Source organism: Giraffa tippelskirchi, chromosome 9 (assembly GCF_054371585.1).
Source record: "Giraffa tippelskirchi isolate mGirTip1 chromosome 9, T2T-mGirTip1v1.2.pri, whole genome shotgun sequence".
Lineage (NCBI taxonomy): Eukaryota > Metazoa > Chordata > Mammalia > Artiodactyla > Giraffidae > Giraffa > Giraffa tippelskirchi.
This window is the reverse complement of record NC_137283.1, coordinates 151,212,544-151,232,153: the sequence shown is the minus strand read 5'-3', so window position 1 is coordinate 151,232,153 and position 19,610 is coordinate 151,212,544. Positions and strand designations below refer to the sequence as shown.

General features: G+C 41.5%; 1 protein-coding gene across 38 annotated transcripts in view; it reads right to left on the bottom strand.

Annotated features, from left to right (window-relative positions):
- Window positions 1-19,610, bottom strand: part of MTHFD1L (methylenetetrahydrofolate dehydrogenase (NADP+ dependent) 1 like) — a 253,716-nt gene that overhangs the window by 182,383 nt on the left and 51,723 nt on the right. For 27 of the 38 annotated variants that reach the window (XR_014065472.1, XR_014065473.1, XR_014065482.1 and 24 more), the window contains exons 12-17: window positions 19,443-19,579; window positions 16,804-16,850; window positions 12,732-12,839; window positions 9,492-9,566; window positions 7,683-7,785; window positions 1,829-1,905 (exon numbers count right to left, since the gene is read on the bottom strand). Coding sequence is in view for 18 of the 38 variants with exons in the window: in XM_081530228.1 (XP_081386354.1) it covers window positions 1,829-1,905; window positions 7,683-7,785; window positions 9,492-9,566; window positions 12,732-12,839; window positions 16,804-16,850; window positions 19,443-19,579 (547 nt within the window). In the remaining 20 variants the exon portion in view is untranslated. Of the gene's footprint in view, window positions 1-1,828; window positions 1,906-5,019; window positions 6,223-7,682; window positions 7,786-9,491; window positions 9,567-12,731; window positions 12,862-15,999; window positions 16,071-16,803; window positions 16,851-17,712; window positions 18,001-19,442; window positions 19,580-19,610 lie in introns of those variants that run through there. The other 11 variants (XR_014065478.1, XR_014065479.1, XR_014065486.1 and 8 more) reach the window with 7 other exon arrangements.

Sequence of the window (19,610 nt, the reverse complement as noted above, 5' to 3'; positions counted from 1 at the left end):
TTACTAATAGCAGATCTGATCTTAATATAAGAAGTGCATTAAGTACAATACACAAAGTAACCTACAAAACAAGGGGCTGTCAAACAACATCCTCAAGATCCTGGCCTTAATAATATTATGTTGTACAAGAGATGACACAAGAGTAGTAGATATATAATGGTCATCTAGTAGATATAATGGTCATCTTAATTAAATTCACCCATTCCTTTCCATTTTAGTTAACTGATTCCTAAGATGTCATTGTTCACTCTTGCCATCTCCTGCTTGACCACGTTCAATTTACCTTGATTCATGGACCTAACATTCCAGGTTCCTATATAGTATTGTTCTTTACAACACCAGGCTTTACTTTCACCACCAGACACATCCACAACTGAGTGTTGTTTCCACTTTGGCCCAGCCACTTCATTCTTTCTGGAGCTATTTGTAATTGCCCTCTGCTCTTCTCTAGTAGCATACTGGACACATTTCGACCTGTGGGGCTCATCTTCCAGTGTCATATCTCTTTGCTTTTTGTTTATGGGGTTTATGGGGTTCTGTTTATGGGGTACTATTTATGGGGTTCTCATGGCAAGAATATTGGAGTGGTTTGCCATCTCCCTCTCCAAGGGACCATGTTTTATCAGAACTCTTCACTATGACCTATCCATCTTGGGTGGCCCTGCATGGTATGGCTCATAGTTTTACTGTTACACAAGGCCCTTCACCACGATCCATGAAGGGGTTATGTATTTTATGTTGGGATAAAATAAAAAAGCTGTAACATACGTATTTATTTTAGCCCAACACCCTAAGTCACATTAATAGTGAACTGGTTGAATCCAGTTATGGTACATCTACAAAATGTGATGTTATATAGCCATTAAAAAATGATGATCTAGATCTACTTTTATTGACATAAAAATATGTTTTAAGGTTAAAATGGCTTTAAGGTTAAAAAAATCAGTTAAAGTTCTTAAATATAATCCTTTATAATTTAAAAATATGTATGCATAAAGCAGTATTGAATGCAACCTTGGACAAGTTACCTAACGCATTATGCCAACTTTTCTCATTTGCAGACTTGACTTACAAACTAAATGTGCTCATGTATGTAATGGGCCTCCCAATACAAAGCACCAAGTGGGCATCAGACCACAGCCATTGTTTATCCTGCATCTCTCTAGTGCCAAGACACACTACAAAAATAAGCACAAAAATGTGCAACTTAACAATGCAAAAGCCATGAATCTAAAGCTATCTTAGGGTATAAAGTTTACTACAAAAAATAATAATTTAGAGGCCTGCTGTGCCTGGCTGAAAAATCATGGTATGAATTTATATTCCCTAAGCACCGTCGCCTCACACTAGAGTCCTATTAAAATGAGGATGAGCATTGTAATTTATCTTCCACATTTTCTGGGTTTGGATAATAGGACATTATTCTTAACAACTTCTCAGGCTATTAAGCCAAATAACTGGGGGTTTGTTCTTTGGTTTATGAAACATGAGTAATATGTCTGAGACTTTCATTTTTCAGTTGTTATGCAACTAACTGGGTAGGCTGACAATAAAACATGTTAGAAAGTATATTCAAGGGGCACCCTGAATGGCTCCTAGCAGAAATACAACTAAAATCACACAGGAAAAGGATGGTAATATAATATTCAAGAGCTTCCGCCTCCTGATACTTTCCCAGTCTTGCTGAGGGACTGGAAAACAGCACCTTAACATGTGGGGCACCCACTGGCCCCTGCACGTGCATGGCTGAGAAGAGAAATGCAAAGAATCAGCTTCGGTGCAGGAAAATGCAAGAGCAGAGCCCTCCCTGGAGAGAGCGCTAACTTACCTGCCGGGAACAGCCTTTCTCTGTGTTCGCCTGCCCAATGGTTATTTTCCGTAGAAATCGGTCATTGGTATCTACGACTGAAAGAGAAGAGAACAGAGGATCAACAAGCAGGAACTGGCTGTCCAGTGTGTATCTGGAGTGGTTCTGGATGTTAGGGAGGCAGTTGAGGACAAGAAACATGGTTTGACTTCTTGAGCAGATGATCCCATGGGAGGACACAGAGAGGGGTCAAAGAAACTAGCGATCACCCAGCTTAAAGGAGGGGATAAGAGAGCCTGTGTTGGGGCAGGGGTCGGAGGTGGAGGGCCATTTTTACCAGGCAGTAAGGAAAAGCATTTCTGAAGCAATGTCCTTTTTTCTTTTTTTAACAATGAATCATGAGGCACAAGAAGAAGTCCCTCTAAAGGTAAACACTACATAACTATATGACCCACCACTTCCAACAGAACTGGAAGCAGGTATTGCACACCCATGATCATAGCAGCATTTATTCACAACAGCCAAGAACTGTCCACTGACAGATGAATGAATAAACCAATTTTATCCATTAAACCACTTGATCCAGTTTTATCCATTCATACCATGCAGTATAGATGTGGTATAAATGGACAATGGAATGCTACACAGCCATAAAATGAGTGAACATTTGATACATTATGCTACAGCATGGAAGAACATGGAAAATGTCATGCAAAATGAAATAAACCAGGTACACTATGATTCCACTTGTACGGGGCTCTTAGAACAGGCAAATTATTTATAGAGATAGAACAGAATGGTGATGAACAGGGGCTGAGGGGAGGTGGGGAGTTTATTATTCAGGAAATAAAAGAGTTTTTGTTGAGGATGATAAAAAGGTTTTGGGTATAGTTAGTGTTGATGGTATAACTATATATTGTACACTTAATGCCATGAATACCATACTTGTGAGTAATTAAAATAACGTTATATTTTACCACCAGAAAAAAAAAAAAACCCTCCAAAACAAATAAAGTAGAATTTAGGGGGAGAAGTTAATGATGGTGAGAGTAGGTATCAATTCTCTTTACACTTTTCACTGGCTTGTCTGAATGGCACTGATTCACCCTTTGTTTTGTGAAAACCAAATGTACAATGCCAGGAATCGGAGACAGAAGTACACAGACTTCACTAATAATTCATATGGCATCAAATAGCAGGCCATCCACACTGACAAATTAGATCCAACTTACTAAATGTTTAATACGGCGCTGACAAAAATGGTGATGGGAATCGCACATCTGGGGACTAGTATCATCTGTGGGATAAACAATGTGAACGTTTTCTTTCACACACAAAGTGTGAGCAGACCTGCTCACCTTGTCTGCCTCCGTTGTTCCCTGACTTGCTAGGTGTCGGCTCTTTCTCCATATACAATCTTCCTGTCTCTCACACATTCATACATTTACACTCATTACCACACACCCATGCAGACATTCAAGCAACACTCATCAAGCACAAGGAAATCTCTCTATGACTTTAAGGCACAGTGTCCTATACCGAGAAAGGAAGGCCTCTCCATATCGCCACTAGCTAGTACTTATTCCCAAGACCAATGGTGCAGAATCATACAAAGTAAAAGGATTTCCTACTCTCATGTGAAGCATACACAACGTGATCTTTTTTACTGGAAATTCAGCTGGATTTATTTAGCAAAGAGAACACAAATAAGCCAAGAAAAGAAAAGGGGAAAAAAAAAAAACAAGTTAACAAGATCAACTGTAATCAGTGGGAATCAGAAATCCCCTTGTGTTTGGCACGGCCCTAGCAGAGCAGGGTGTCTCACGGTCCATCAGGCTTTCGATGTCCGTGGAAAGACAAGTGAAATGACAGTGATACATAAGACAAGAAATGTGAGGATTAAATTCTGATACACAAGAAAGATGCACGCTACAAAGCAACGCTTTGTTGTTTAGTCACGAAGTCAAGTCGTGTCCAACTCTTTTTGCAACCTCATGGACTGTAGCCCACCAGGCTCCTCTGTCCATGGGATTTCCTAGACAAGAATACGGAATGGGTTGCTATTTCCTTCTCCAAGGGATCTTCCCAAACCAGGGATTGAACCCGTATCTCCTGCTTGGAAGGTGCGTTCTTTACCACTGAGCCACCTGGAAAGCAGAAAGTAACACTAGTAATACAGAATTTCTTGACTCTTAAGTGATAGAGCTAAAGATAGAGTGAGAAACATATTTATTCATTTCAGAGATTTTTACTTAGGGTCAATTTTGTGGCAGATCCTGTGCCAGCTGTACATGGATACAAAAACGAACAAGACATTATTCTCTGATGGAAGGCACTCGCTGGCCAAGGGGAGAGATGGAGAGTGCAGGTAGGTGTGGAGGTGAAGAGCTCCTGCAGAGAGAAGAGATCTGTCTCTTCACTCTTTGCCCTAGATGGTCCCTTTAGGACTACACTGCTGTGTCCCGAGCGAGGCTCATTAACAACCAGCTATGGTTCAGGCACTGGGTGGCACAAGGAAGGACACTGGGGGTAGGCCCACTGTTTTGGATTCAGCAGAAGAATGGTACTGATTGCCTGCAAAGCTACAAGGCAGTTCTGGGAACCAGTAACTGGATGTCAGTTCCCTGGAGACTGAGGCTTCTGGGTCTTTTGTCTAACAGCCCTTGAGCCCCTGGAGGACCCAATGCTCAGAAAGGCAGGGATTCACATCCCTTGAGAAACAATAAAATGACCCAATATCCACGGTCTCTTCTGCTTATATCATGCGTTTCTGTAATAGCCTATCAGCTCCCAGTTCCTCCCTGTCACCAGGCATTATGAGGCCTTCAAGCTTCTGATAGAAAGCATAGGATAAAACCACTAACAGTTGGATTTCTTATATAGGATGAAAGGAAAGAAGTGACCACTAAATGTGCAACATCCATATGGTGTGAGATGAGGTTTTTAGCCCCACGTGGTCCCTGAATGTCTCCTTTCTAGTTATCAAATTATAAAAGCATCTAATCTTATCACAAAGGTTATACTCTTTTAAGCTCTAAGTCCAACTATTATTAAATGACCTCAATCTACGTGATGGAGAGTCCTTTTTCTTATATTAATTCATGGGAGGAAGAGCCAAACTAGCTGTCAAATGTCATTCCAAACTCCTTGGACCCAGGTGGCAATGACATTTTTGTCACTTTAGTGCCCTAAACAATAATGCAATTCTAACATTTATCGGGACTAATTTTTTAATGTCATTTCCGTTAAAAATGATTCACAACCACTGTACACTTCAGTCTTTTCATGCTTCTCAGAGAGAAAGAACAAGAATACAGCCCTGTTTCTGATGGCTGCCTCTGCTGGAGCCACAGCGCAGATGTGCAAGACTGTCCCTTGTGTAAGATTTCCTTTTAGCATATTCCCATGCTAGGTTTCAAATACACTGATTTCCACCTGCATAATTTTTCATTTATAAGTACACCTCCAAATATGTTTTAAGGAATAAAACGAATTCACAAATACCTTGAAAAAGTTGATTATGCCTTTTGAATACAATGGTGTTGGAATAATTAATCCTTCCAGTAGACTCCCAATAAAATGCTAAACATATTCACACCAGAAATTAAAAAAATGATGACGGTGGGACTTCCCTTGCAGTCCAGTGGTTAAGACTGTGCAGTTCCACTGCAGGGGGTGTGGCTTCAATCCCTGGTTGGGGAACTAAGATCCCACCTGCCATGGTGCAGCCAAAAAGATAAATAAATAAAATAAAAATCACGTTGGTCTATTCAGTAATAGACATACGTTTAAGGAGGTTGTAGTTCATTCACAGAAGACTTCTGGAACCATTTAAAATGACCATAAAGTCACTAACAAAACGGAACATGACATATGATATCTTATTATGATATAAATGAAACTAGTAGGATACAAATTCTATAGCTCTAATTATACACAAAACGTAGGTGCACAGAAAAACGAGGAACAGTAGTTTTGTTAGTACAGTAAGACGTTTCTGATTTTTTTTAACAGTACTAAAACCTGTATAATGTTACTACTTTGATAATTTAAAAAAACATTTAGAAGTTTCTGAAGAGATTTTAGTCTCTGTTAGGAGTCTGGGAGACACAGACACGCAGAAAAAGTACCTCATACGACTGTTACCATAATGACCATCTGGATGGTGCTTCAGGGTTTGGAAAGTACTCTCATGTCCCACTAGAGATGCCCAAGGGAAAGGCTGCTATTATGACTCCATTTACAGATGAGGAAAGCGAGTAATTCACTTGTCCAGAGTTGCACAGCTCATAAATGACAGAGGCAAGATGGGTTCTCTGGTCCTTGTTTTTCCATCTCACTAAATTTGCAGTGAACAGGTTGAGTGGATTCTCGGGAGCTGAGCTTCATGGCAATGGGGTGGTTCTGAGCTGTGTCTGGGAAGGCAAGATGGGAGATGGGGTGGGATGCGCCAGCGGGGGGCAGGGCAGAGGGACGAAGCAAACAGAAAGCAAAGGAGTGTATGGGAAGGGGGCGGGGGGCGCATACGGCAGTGGTCCTGAAGGCCAGGCTGTGGAGTGGAGCATCCACCACCCAGGATGGAGGCTCTCAGAAAGGGGGTGACAGGACATCTCCCCCTCTACTATGAAATCACTGAGCTGTAGGGCGGAGGTGGCGGGCGGAGGTGGCGGGCGGGGGGGCGGGCTTGGAAATGGAAGTAAGAAAATCTATTAAAAGGTAACTGCAATAAATCAGGCATCTACTCATAATTAAAAAACAATGTGACATACAGCAAATTCCCGTTGGCTATCTATTTTACATATGGTAATATAAGTTTCCATGTTACTCTCTCCATACATCTCACCCTCTCCTGCTGTATGTCTCAGGAAACTCAAACAGGGGCTCTGTATCAACCTATAAGGGTGGGATGGGAGAGATGGGAGGGAGGTTCAAAAGGGAGGAGATATATGTGTACCTATGGCTGTGCATGTTAAGGTTTGACAGAAAGTAACAAAATTCTATAAAGCAATTATCCTTCAATTAAAAAATAAATTAAAAAAAAAGTGTGTAGAAATGGACAAAGGTGGTGGAGAGGGGAGCTCTGAGAACAACAAAGGAAGGATCAGGAATACATGCTATCTGACTCTTCTATAGGTTTTATCAAGTGCTGTTACCACATGCCTGGAAGTATGTATTATGACTCCATTTCCATTTGCCAGAACAGGCATGTGATTTGCTCAGGGTCACGCAGTTAAGTTAGTGGTGGGGGAGACATCCACTCAAGGCTCCTGACTCCACATCAGTGCCTTCCTGCCCACCTCACCCACATCCCACCCTTGCAGACAGTAGGGTGGGGTGGCGGTGGTGAGGGGATGTCACAGCAAAGAGGGAAACCGGGAGGCTAGGGCCGAAGTCCCTTCATGCTGCATTTCAAGTGTTAGAGAGGAGTCTCATCAGTGGCTGGAATCATTATACTCAGAGAAAAAAATTCCTCACTGAAAACAGAAATTTCTGAGAGGCTCAGACCTGGTTGGTAAGGGAAGAGAAAGGAAGAAATTAAAATTAGGGTGCTGGGTAGAGAGGCAGTGGGAGCCACAGGCAGTCTCCCCACTAACAGAAGACAAGAGCCCAGAGAAGAGACAGGAAGAAAGTACTTCTCCTGGGAAATCTGGAAGAGGCGGGGTGATTGGGATGAGCTAAGGGCACAGTTGCTTCTCTCAACTAGGAGACGAGGATGAGAAAGGCTGGTAAAACAACAGTGACTGAGTTAATGGAGTGACTGTGCAATGCAAGCTGGGAAGACAGGGGAAGAAATACAATTGTGCGTTTGTGAGATCAACTGAGGGGCACCAGCCAGAGGACGTGTCACCCTCTCCATCCGGCCACCAGCACCCACCTCTCTGCCACGTGATGGTGGAGGGGTCGATGTCAAGACGGGCAAATTTCCTCATTTCCTCTTCCGTCAGCGCACTCGGATCAGTCTTATTTATTCCCAGTCTCTAGTAGTTAAGAAGAACAAAATGCGATGGGTTTTAGAAGGAATAGAAGGCAAGATGTGATCAAATTGTCTCTACTTTTACTTCCTCTGTAACTAGGACACCTTTTTAAAAACTTAAGCTGAACTTCAAGTAAATTGCAGGTTCGGACAACTCATAAATAAATGTCAGAATCCAAACATGCCGTAAATGGATGACACGGATATTTGTTACTGTTATTGTCGTTTAGTCGCTGAGTCATGTCCAACTCTTTGTGACCCCGTGGACTGCAGCACGCCAGGTTTCCCTGTCCTTCACCATCTCCCAGAGTTCGCTTAAACTCTGACGGGTGATGGTGCAGGTGACAATATACAAAGAACAAGTGTCGCATTGCCTGTCGTGACTTCAGGTTATGTGGTCACCTCATGCTGTGCTCAGAAGGGGCATAAACTGTCCATCTAATTGATGCTTGACTTCATTAATTCTTCTTTTCTGATACAAATCCCAATAATTTAAGTTTTATGTCTATGTTTTCAAGTCATTTCTATTTCCATTAGAAAAAAAAATTAAAACTTTAAATGCATCTCTTTCTACAAAGGAAATATTTTAAGAAAGTGCTTTTCGATAGTATATAAGAGTGTCTGCCACGTGCCAGCCATCCTGGTAAGTTAAGGAGAAATACTGGGAGCTTAGTCCTGTCTGCGGAATTCAGCCAGAAGGATAAGAACCTGAGTAGACTGGTTCCGGGCTGAAAAACATTTTGACTTTCGCTTAAGGAACACAGTCTAAGACTGCATGACTTTTTATTATTTATTGTGATAAGCTTTTCTTAGGGCTTCCCTGGTGGCTCAGTGCTAAGAACCTGCCTGCCAATGCAGGAGATGCGGGTTTGATCCCTGGGTCAGGAAGATCCCCTGGAGAAGCAAATGAAAACTCCCTCAACTATTCTTGCCTAGGAAATCCCATGGACAGAGCAGCCTGCTGGGCTACAGTCTATGGGTTTGCAAAGAGTCTGACACGACTTAGTGACTAGACAACAGCAAAGTATAAGAAAAGAATGTGGGAAACAGAAGCTATATAAATGCTGGTTGGGGTTGCTGAGGACAGTATATTGTGTATTCTCAACAAATTGAACTTGGTTTAGTAAGAAGCCAGTGGATAAATTTTTTAAACCAATTCCACCAATTAATGGTTGTAAATTAAAGTTATTTTTTCATTTCTGAAAAAAGGCAAGGGGAAAATCCATGTGATTCATAGGATGTTAAATAGCAAATAGCACTAGAAAATGGCAAAATGGATAACTAAGAGCTTCAACAAATACAATCTTAGTATCTTGCTGCAATAAAAAATGAAATAGATGAATTTTCAAAGGCTTCCCTAGAAAGTTAAGACATGTTATGGAAAAGACTCTTGGCTATCCTCTTTTGTTGGTTGACAAGAGTTCGCAGCAAAGTGGTCTCTCATTTTATAGATGAAGAAGCTGCCATCTACAAGCAAGAACTAATTTGTTCATCTGCTTTTTGGTGGAGGATCCAGGCCTCATCCATCTAGTTCCATGCAATCTTTGCTACACCGTTCTGCCTTTTTAAGAGTTTAATATATATATATATATGTATGTATAAAGTATCTGAAAACCAAAACTCAAATCAAGTTCAAGATTCCTGGTTTCAATTTTTTTATTTGTTTCCAGGGTATTTTTTTTAGTAAAGAACCATTAGCTGGAAACTTACTTTCAGCCGAGCAAGTTGAATTTTTGAAAAGTCTCGAACACCATTCACTGAAGGAACCAGTCGATTATACAGGGCCTAAAAACACAAAACAAAAACAAAACTCACACAAGTTTAAGGGCCAACCATGAATGTGGACAATTTACAGAATATGACAAAGTTCATTACATTTATAACCAAACTGTTTGGATTAGAGACTCTATTAAAATTCTTGGCTAATGTAAACAATTTAGACTTAAGTTCTGTCATTTTAATAAATCTGAACTAGATCTGAAATAATGCACATTGTAAAGAGCTTGCATGAAAATACATTTCTTGATCTACAGCCTTTTAACTATCAAATTAAAATTTATCTCTATAGCTGCCTTCAGCCTCAAGAACTCACTAGGGAGTGGGTTTAATTGGAGGATGTCAGGACTTTTGTGAAATATGCCCAAAATTCCCACTTTTATCCACATCCTATGTCTATGAGGAACCAGCATCTATGAGGAATTAGCATCTGGTAGTGTGTCCCCTGTGTGAGCTACATCCCAGACTGCACACCCTAATCCAAAAAGGAGGTCTGACATGTCTAACAGGGCATTGAGACTAGCTGACTCTAACATGGGAATCTTTAAAAGAACCTCTCCAATCCCCTTAGTACAGACCAGAGATTATACCTATGGGCAAAACGAAGAGAACTTGTCTACCAACCTTTAAAATTAAAGGTTCATCTCAAAGATTATTTGGCTTAAAAAGTACAACTAGTAGAATTCTCCCATTCACTTGGCAGTGGTCAGAAACTCATTTGAGAATTTTTTTTTTTTTAATTTTTTAAATTTTTAAAATAAATTTATTTATTTTAGTTGGGGGCTAATTACTTTACAATATTGTAGTGCTTTTTGCCATACATTGACATGACTCAGCCCTGGGTTTACATGTGTTCCCCATCCTGAACCCCCCTCTCACCTCCCTCCCCATCCCATCCCTCTGGGTCATCCCATTGCCCCAGTCCTGAGCATTTCTCTCATGCATCGAACCTGGAATAGTGTTCTTTTTCATATATGATAATATACATGTTTTGATGCTATTCTCTCAGAACGTCCCACCCTCACCTTCTCCCTCAGAGTCCACGAGACTGTTCTATGCATCTGAGTCTCTTATTCTGTCTCGCATATAGGGTTATTGTTACCATCTATCAAATTCCATATATATGCATTAGTATACTGTATTGGTGTTTTTCTTTCTGGCTTACTTCACTCTGTATAATGGGCTCCAGTTTCATCCATCTCGATAGAACTGATTTAAATGTATTCTTTTTAAGGTCTGAGTAATATTCCATTGTGTATATGTACCACACCTAGAACCAGACATCCTGGAATGCGAAGTCAAGTGGGCCTTAGAAAGCATCGCTACAAACAAAGCTAGTGGAGGTGATGGAATTCCAGTTGAGCTGTTTCAAATCCTGAAAGATGATGCTGTGAAAGTGCTGCACTCGATATGCCAGCAAATCTGGAAAACTCAGCAGTGGCCACAGGACTGGAAAAGGTCAGTTTTCGTTCCAATCCCAAAGAAAGGCAATGCCAAAGAATGCTCAAACTACCGCACAATTGCACTCATCTCACATGCTAGTAAAGTAATGCTCAAAATTCTCCAAGCCAGGCTTCAGCAATACGTGAACCGTGAACTTCCAGATGTTCAAGCTGGTTTTAGAAAAGGCAGAGGAGCCAGAGATCAAATTGCCAACATCCGCTGGACCATTGAAAAAGCAAGAGAGTTCCAGAAAAACATCTATTTCTGCTTTATTGACTATGCCAAAGCCTTTGACTGTGTGGATCACAACCAACTGTGGAAAATTCTGAAAGAGATGGGAATACCAGACCATCTGACCTGCCTCTTGAGAAACCTGTATACAGGTCAGGAAGCAACAGTTAGAACTGGACATGGAACAACAGACTGGTTCCAAATAGGAAAAGGAGTACGTCAAGGCTATACATTGTCACCCTGCTTATTTAACTTCTATGCAGAGTACATCATGAGAAATGCTGGGCTGGAAGAAACACAAGCTGGAATCAAGATTGCTGGGAGAAATATCAACCTCTGATATGCAGATGACACCACCCTTATGGCAGAAAGTGAAGAAGAACTAAAGAGCCTCTTGATGAAGGTGAAAGAGGAGAGTGAAAAAGTTGGCTTAAAGCTCAACGTTCAGAAAACTAAGATCATGGCATCTGGTCCCATCACTTCATGGGAAATAGATGAGGAAACAGTGGAAACAGTGTCAGACTTTATTTTCTTGGGCTCCAAAATCACTGCTGATGGTGATTGCAGCCATGAAGTTAAAAGACGCTTACTCTTTGGAAGGAAGGTTATGGCCAACCTAGATAGCATATTTAAAAGCAGAGACATTACTTTGCCAACAAAAGTCCGTCTAGTCAAGACTATGGTTTTGCCAGTGGTCATGTATGGATGTGAGAGTTGGACGGTGAAGAAAGCTGAGCGCTGCAGAATTGATGCTTTTGAACTGTAGTGTAGGAGAAGACTCTTGAGAGTCCTTTGGACTGCAAGGAGATCCAATCAATCCATCCTAAAGGAGATCAATCCTAGGTGTTCATTGGAAGGACTGATGTTGAAGCTGAAACTCCAATACTTTGGCCACCTCATGTGAAGAGTTGACTCATTGGAAAAGACCCTGATGCTGGGTAGGATTGGGGGCAGGAGGAGAAGGGGACGACATAGGATGAGATGGTTGGATGGCATCACTGACTCGATGGACATGGGTTTGGGTAGACTCTGGGAGTTGGTGATGGACAGAGAGGCCTGGCGTGCTGCAATTCATGGGGTCGCAAAGAGTTGGACACGACTGAGCGACTCAACTGAACTGAACTGAACCACAGCTTCCTTATCCATTGGATAGCAGCCATTCTGACTGGCGTGAAATGGTACCTCATTGTGGTTTTGATTTGCATTTCTCTAATAATGAGTGATGTTGAGCATCTTTTCATGTGTTTGTTAGCTATCTGTTTGTCTCCTTTGGAGACATGTCTGTTTAGTTCTTTGGCCCATTTTTTGATTGGGTCGTTTATTTTTCTGCTGATTGAAGTAGAGATCCTCTCCTTGAGAAGTAAGGACACATACGTAATTCACAAAATTTTGAATAGGATTTCAGACAACTTGGACACTCCAAAAGTTTTTCCATGAACTTCTTAATGCAGAACTCCCAGGGTAAGATGCCCAAAATGGCCAATAAGGGGCCTGTCTCACCTTATCTGTTTGGGTGTTTTCATGTAAAATCCTAGCGTCGATGGCGGCGGCCAGCAAGTTATTGGCAGCGGTAATGGCGTGGATGTCCCCAGTAAGGTGAAGGTTGAACTAGAAAATGAAATGGAAACATCTAACTTGTTTCAAACAACCATCCGCAGTATTGAAGGACTTTCTGAATAAACAAAATAATATGCTAGTTACACACCCCTCCCATGGTTAGGTATGTTTTACAAAGCCTGAATCAGAAAACCAACGTCAGGGTCTTCCACTGGACAACAGAGAACATGTGCACAGGCTTCCTATTGGAAATCCTTCCTCTTCAGGTTAAGACTGAAACAATTCTGGTGGACTTAATGATTGGTTTCCTTATTTTGGTTTTCTTTTTCACGTACTTTTATGTACCGTTTTATAATTAGGAACATAGTATCATATCAAATGTACTTTGCAATACTGCAGGGAATAAAACGCACAATAGAAACGGAAAAACACAAAATGTGACAGCTGAAGAAATAGAAAAACATGTATCACCATCTCAACTTCATATTTCTGTTATTTTTCTTCTAATCTTAGGTGCACACATGATTATTACATGTAGAATCAGCATATTTGTAATTTGTTCACTTTCTTTAAAAACATATTGTAGAGATCAATATCAAAAGATATTTGAAAACAGCTCACATATTTTCAAGTGCAATGCGACATTTAGAAAGAGAGATCTTTGACTTAGCTATTGAAAGCTTCAACAAAGTCAGAAGACTGAAAAAATAAGAGGTGATGGAATAGAACAAAGCTTTTAAATGAGAAATTACTATCAAAATGAGAAATTAATATCAAAGATCCTTTAAAAATCCCATGTATTTGGAAATTAAATGTCCACTTTTAAATAAAGGGTGTATCTAAGAAGCCATAACAAGGAAAATTAGAAAATAATTGTCATAGTAGAAAAATGAAAAGAAAATTTATCAAAATTTGTTGCATGCAGCTATAGCTGCTCAATGCAATTAAATATGATCTGGAATCTTGAATGACGTATGAAAATAAATAATGGACACTAGCATTAAATTTTGTGAAATTTAAGCAAAATCTGTACTTTAGTTAATAATACTGCATCACATGTTAATTCCCTCATTCTTTTTTTTTTTTACAACATAGTATTTCTTTATGTTGATAAGAGAACAGACTCTGTATGATTTCAATACCTCCAGACCATGAAATTTTTGCACCTGCTGTTATGTCCCTGGATATGTTCCAGTGACTGCTAGTTTACAGTCTACGGGAACTTGAATAAAATTTGTATCCTACTGTTGTGTGAACGGAGAAGGCAATGGCACCCACTCCAGTGCTCTCGCCTGGAAACTCCCATGGACGGAGGGGCCTGGTGGGCTGCAGTCCATGCGGTCGCTAAGAGTTGGACATGACTGAGTGACTTCGCTTTCACTTTTTACTTTCATGCATTGGAGAAGGAAATGGCAACCCACTCCAGTGTTCTTGCCTGGAGAATCCCAGGGACGGTGGAGCCTGGTGGGCTGCCATCTATGGGGTCATACAGAGTCGGACACGACTGAGGTGACTTAGCAACAGCAGTTGTGTCAAAATTGTATAAATCTTAATTACACTGAATTGGTTTATGGTGCTTTTCAGGTCCACTATATCCTTCTGCTTCTCTGTATATTCATTCTATTAATTTTTGAGAGTTTGATATTAAAACTCCAACTAAAAACCTTAATTTATCGACTTAAAAAATAACTGTATGACATTGTAGAACTATATGTAATTTTGTTCTATATTTTCCAAGTCTCCTGTAAATGTGCTACGATATTTTCATAATTTAAAAAAATAAAGAAGCAAAGAAAAAAAATATTTTGTAATCATCTTGTTTGTGTATGGCTACTGTTCACAGGGGCTGTATGTCATGCATGTATAAAAAAATTTTTATTTAGATTGCTTCCAGATTTTCACTTTTGTAAAGAAGCAATCATTTTAAAACACATACAAGTAGCTTTTTAAAAAATAAATTAATTTCTGAACAAGCAATACAGGTACTCTAGCAGGCACTCGGCTCAGAGCTGAGGATGTAGATGGAGAAGACACTGGAGGTCCTTGAATTCAAGAACAAACTGCCTGCGTTTCACCTACTCAGCTCTCATAGATAGCCCTAACTATCTTATACCTCATTCGGCATAGGCACACGACAATGAACACCAAGGCTATTTCCATCCTTGACAGCAAAATCCTGAGCTGCTCCCCAGGCCACATTGCTTACACTGAATCTCCAACCTGGCCCCGGCTCTGAAGATGCCTGACTTGTGAATATTACTCATGCCCCTGCAGATGTGGGGCCCAGGGCTCTTCTTCTCTGCAAAGTCTTGGACTATTCGTTCTCATTCCCACCCCTGATATTTTAAGACCAGCCAAAATTTCCCTCCAGTTTCCATGGTGCTGACATCTCCATGGGTTAAAGCAAACAAACAAAAAAACCAACTATTCCTTCAACAAAAGCCTTTCCAAGTGGTTCAGTGGTAAAGAATCACCTGCCGATGTAGGAGATGAAAGAGATATGAGTTTGATCCCTGGGTTGGGAAGATCCCTGGAGGAGGAAGTGGCAATCCCCTTTGGTATTCTTGCCTGGGAAACGCAATGGACAGAGGAGCCTGGAAGGCTACGGTCCATGGGGTTGCAAAGAGCTAGACACAACTCAGTGACTAAGTACAGACAGACAGGTTTTCGTCCTTCAGCAAAACCAACAAATACTCTCTAGCGCTGGGCATGCTGCTAAGTGCTGAGGCCTCCCCATGGCCGGTGGGACCACAGGGAGGTAAACGTGGAGAAGGAAGAGATGTGCTGCATGGATGGAATAGAAGCTGTATGTGTGAGCTGGGCAGGGAGGGCAGGAAAGGAAGGGAAAAACCTTCCAGACTTGGAACCAAGAGACAAGAGAGCAGGAATCCAAGGAGCTTGGCAGGGTGGAGAGAGAGAGAGATGGTGGGTGGGAAGTTGAGATGGTGAGTGGCTGGGGAGATGGCAGGAATGTAGGCACACAGGGACTGGCTGTGCTGCACTGGACAGAGTGGTGGAGTCCCTGCTGAGACAAACACAACAGGAAAGTAACCTGCTCAGACATGGGTTGAGGAAGGCTTCTCAGGACCTGACCCAAGGGACTGATGCAAAGAGTGGAACTGATGGGACCTGGTAATGGGTTAGATCTAGGGGACCAGCAAGAGTTATGCAGGGTGGTAGAAAGTGATATTGGAGAAAAAAGAATTGATACCATTGCCGCTTTTGGACCCTTCTTCCTTGGAACCATGGTCATCCTTTCATGGGAAATTGGTTTCAGGACTCCTGTAGATACCAAAAACCAGACCCTCAAAGTCCCTTATGTCCAATAGGGTAGTATTTGTATACAAACGTACACACATCCTCCAGTATAATCAAAATCATCACTAGACTACTTATAATAAACAGCCGATACTAAGTAAATGTCATGGAAATAGCTGCCGGTGTGCGGTAAGTTCAAGTTTTGCTTTTTGGAATTTCTGGAAAAAAAATTTTTTTTCTGTGTATTTTCAAGCTGCAACTGTTAAAAACCATGGATGTGAAACCTGTGGATACAGACAGCAGGCTGGATTTGATTTTGCAGTCTCAATCCACAAAGGTGAAGAGTCCAGCCCTCCTGAATTCAGCAGAATAACAGATGGAGATACAGCTCTGCATCCTCTCACCCAGAACCCTGAGGTGGGTTTAGGGACTCAGAAATTTTTGGAATGCAGAAAGGTAGTGTGATGTACATAATCTATTTATAAAACATTCCAAGCAAGGCCCAGGTCAGCATCCATTAATCAAAAACAATATTTCTGCAGAAAAATATATGAATATTTACGACAAGCAGCATAGACAAAATCCACAAGAAGCTCCTAACAGTAAATGTCAGGTTTTGCCCCCAAATGAGTTACGCAAACATTTCTGGTTTTCAGAGCCTTGAGGACTTTGGGTTGGAAGATAAAGTACTATGGGTCTATAAGTTTTCAGGAGGGAAAAACAGTGACATAAGACACATATCTCTTTGAAATCTTACCTCCTCCATAGGGATGACCTGGGCATATCCACCACCTGCGGCTCCTCCTAAACAACAGAGCAGGTAGCATTTGAGATGAGTTGCCGAGTACAGCTACACAGGAGCCCCAGGGAAACGGTTCCCCAAACCCATCAGGGAGGCATGTATCCCCAAGATATAAGAAGTACAGGCAGTGAGAAACATTACTGTATGGCAAAGGAGAACAGAAAGGGGGAACATTCACCCTATGTCCCACTCTGTAATTGAAGGACTTTGGTCTCTTTTTTTAGAAGAGGGTAAGCATAATATGGGCTTCCCTGGTAGTTGAGCTGGTAAAGAATTCACCTGCAATGCAGGAGACCCCGGTTCAATTCCTGAGTCAGGAAGATCCCCTGAAGGGATACGCTACCCACTCCAGTACCCATGGGCTTCCCTGGTGGCTCAAACAGTAAAGAATATGCCTGCAGTGTAGGAGACGAGGGTTCGATCCCTGGGTTGGGAAGATCCCCTGGAGGAGGGCATGGCAACCCACTCCAGTGTTCTTGCCTGGAGAATCCCGTGGACAGGAGCATGGTGGGTTACAGTCCACGGAGGTCACAAAGAGTTGGACACCACTGAGCAACTAAGCACACAGCATACACAAGCATAATATAGCAAATGTTGTTATACGAAACGTGGGATTATTTCATTAATTATTAGATGTGGCTATGCTTTATCTAAAATGCACACGTGGTATAGATGATCCTATTTGCAAAGCAGAAACAGAAACACAGAGAACAAATATATGGATACCAAGGGGGAAAAGGCAGGGGGTGGGATGAATTGGGGGATTGGCATTGACACATATACACTATTGATGCTATGTAGAAAAGAGATGTTAGTTTTCTAACTGAGAACATACTATATAATTCAGGGAGAAGGCAATGGCACCCCACTCCAGTACTCTTGCCTGGAAAATTCCATGGATGGAGGAGCCTGGTAGGCTGCAGTCCATGGGGTCGCTAAGAGTCGGACACGACTGAGCGGCTTCACTTTCACTTTTCACTTTCCTGCATTGGAGAAGAAAATGGCAACCCACTCCAGTGTTCTTGCCTGGAGAATCTCAGGGACGGTGGAGCCTGGTGGGCTGCCGTCTATGGAGTCGCACAGAGTCGGAAAAGACTGAAGCGACTTAGCATCAGCATCAGCAGGGAACTCTACTCAATACACTGTGGTGATCTGATTGGAAAGAAGTCCAACAGGGAGGCGATATACGTAAATATATGGCTGATTCATTTTGCTGTACAGTAGAAACTAGCACAGCATTATAAAGCAACTACACTCCAATAAGAATTTAAAAAAAATTTTTAAATAAAATGCGCATGAATTTAAGTACCAAAAAATGTTTCCTAAATAAAATCTACCTGATAAACAGATTTACATATTATAGACTCTATCAGTTTATTTAATAGTATATATGATTTGTCGTAAGGCTTATCCCTCAAAATAGTAAGGTTATCACATTAAAAAGACTTCTCTTTCCTAAAACAATACCTTCTGTGTCCATTATTATTTTATAGTTTACCCTGTTTTTATATACTATTTGGTCCTCACAACAAATTGGTAAGCCTAGTACTATATGCCTTTTACAATTGTGGCTCAGAGAGGTTACGACTGGCTAAAGGTCACACAGCAGTAAGAAAGATAGCCACAAATAAAACCCCATCCTTCTTGTTGAAGTCTAGTGTTCACTGCACTACATAATATATGACATTCTAAGAGTACTTAAAGTTAGGAGTTATTAACACTTGTAACAGTAATATAAATATAATGCTGCTAAAAACCACAAAGTACTGAGAACAAGAAGTAATTGCGGCAATAAATGCTGTTACAAAGTGAGCTGAAGAATGATTCATGATAAATCGATGAAAAAAGACAAGTGAACATGTAGGAGCCAGATCTCAGCACAACCACAGCCACAGAGGAATTTCATCTCATGTCCCAGTCCACAGTCAGCTTCCAGAGCTCCTGCAGCCCCACACGGCAGCTCTGATGATATGAGGCTTGGGGGCCGACCTAGGGGTCTCTAAGTGTTTGGATGGAAAGACCTTTAACCTTGGCTGAGATGATAAGATACCAGTACGAATGGCAGCGTTTTAAAACCACTCAGCAAAGAAGGAACTATTGAAATGGAGGGCTTCTGCTTAAGGCTGGAATCCTGAGCAAAAGCTGATGGATCACTGTCTGAGTGAAGGAAGGGGATGGATTTCCTGGGGACCTCCACTCAGACCTCTCCCTGCAGCTCTCTCAGCAGGAGGACCAAGTCCAGGAGACCTCTACCTACTGAGTGCAGGGTGGTGCTTTGGGGAGTGGGGAATGCTTGTAGGGACGAAATATACCAGTTCCACATTTGTTGGTGATGAATTTTGCTCTGAAAAGCATTTGTTGTTGTTACTGTTCAGTTGCTCAGTCATGTCTGACTCTTTGCAATCCCATGGACTGTGGCACACCAGGCTTCCCTGTCCTTCACTGTCTCCCAGAGTTTGCTCCAACTCATGTCCACTGAGTCAATGATGCCATCCAACCAGCTCATCCTCTGTCCCCTCCTTTTCCTTCTCCCCTCAATCTTTCCCAGTATGAGGGTTTTTTCCAGTGTATGTACTAGCTGTTAAATAAATTACCTTTAACTCCGAAAGTCGGTCCTTGAGAAGGCTGCCTGAGACAGGCAAAGGAGTTGACGTTCAGGTGCGCAGTCAATGCCTGTACAAGTCCAATTGTAACTGTACTTTTTCCTTCTCCAAGAGGGGTGGGTGTGATCCTAATTTGGGGAAAAAACAGTAACTTTAATG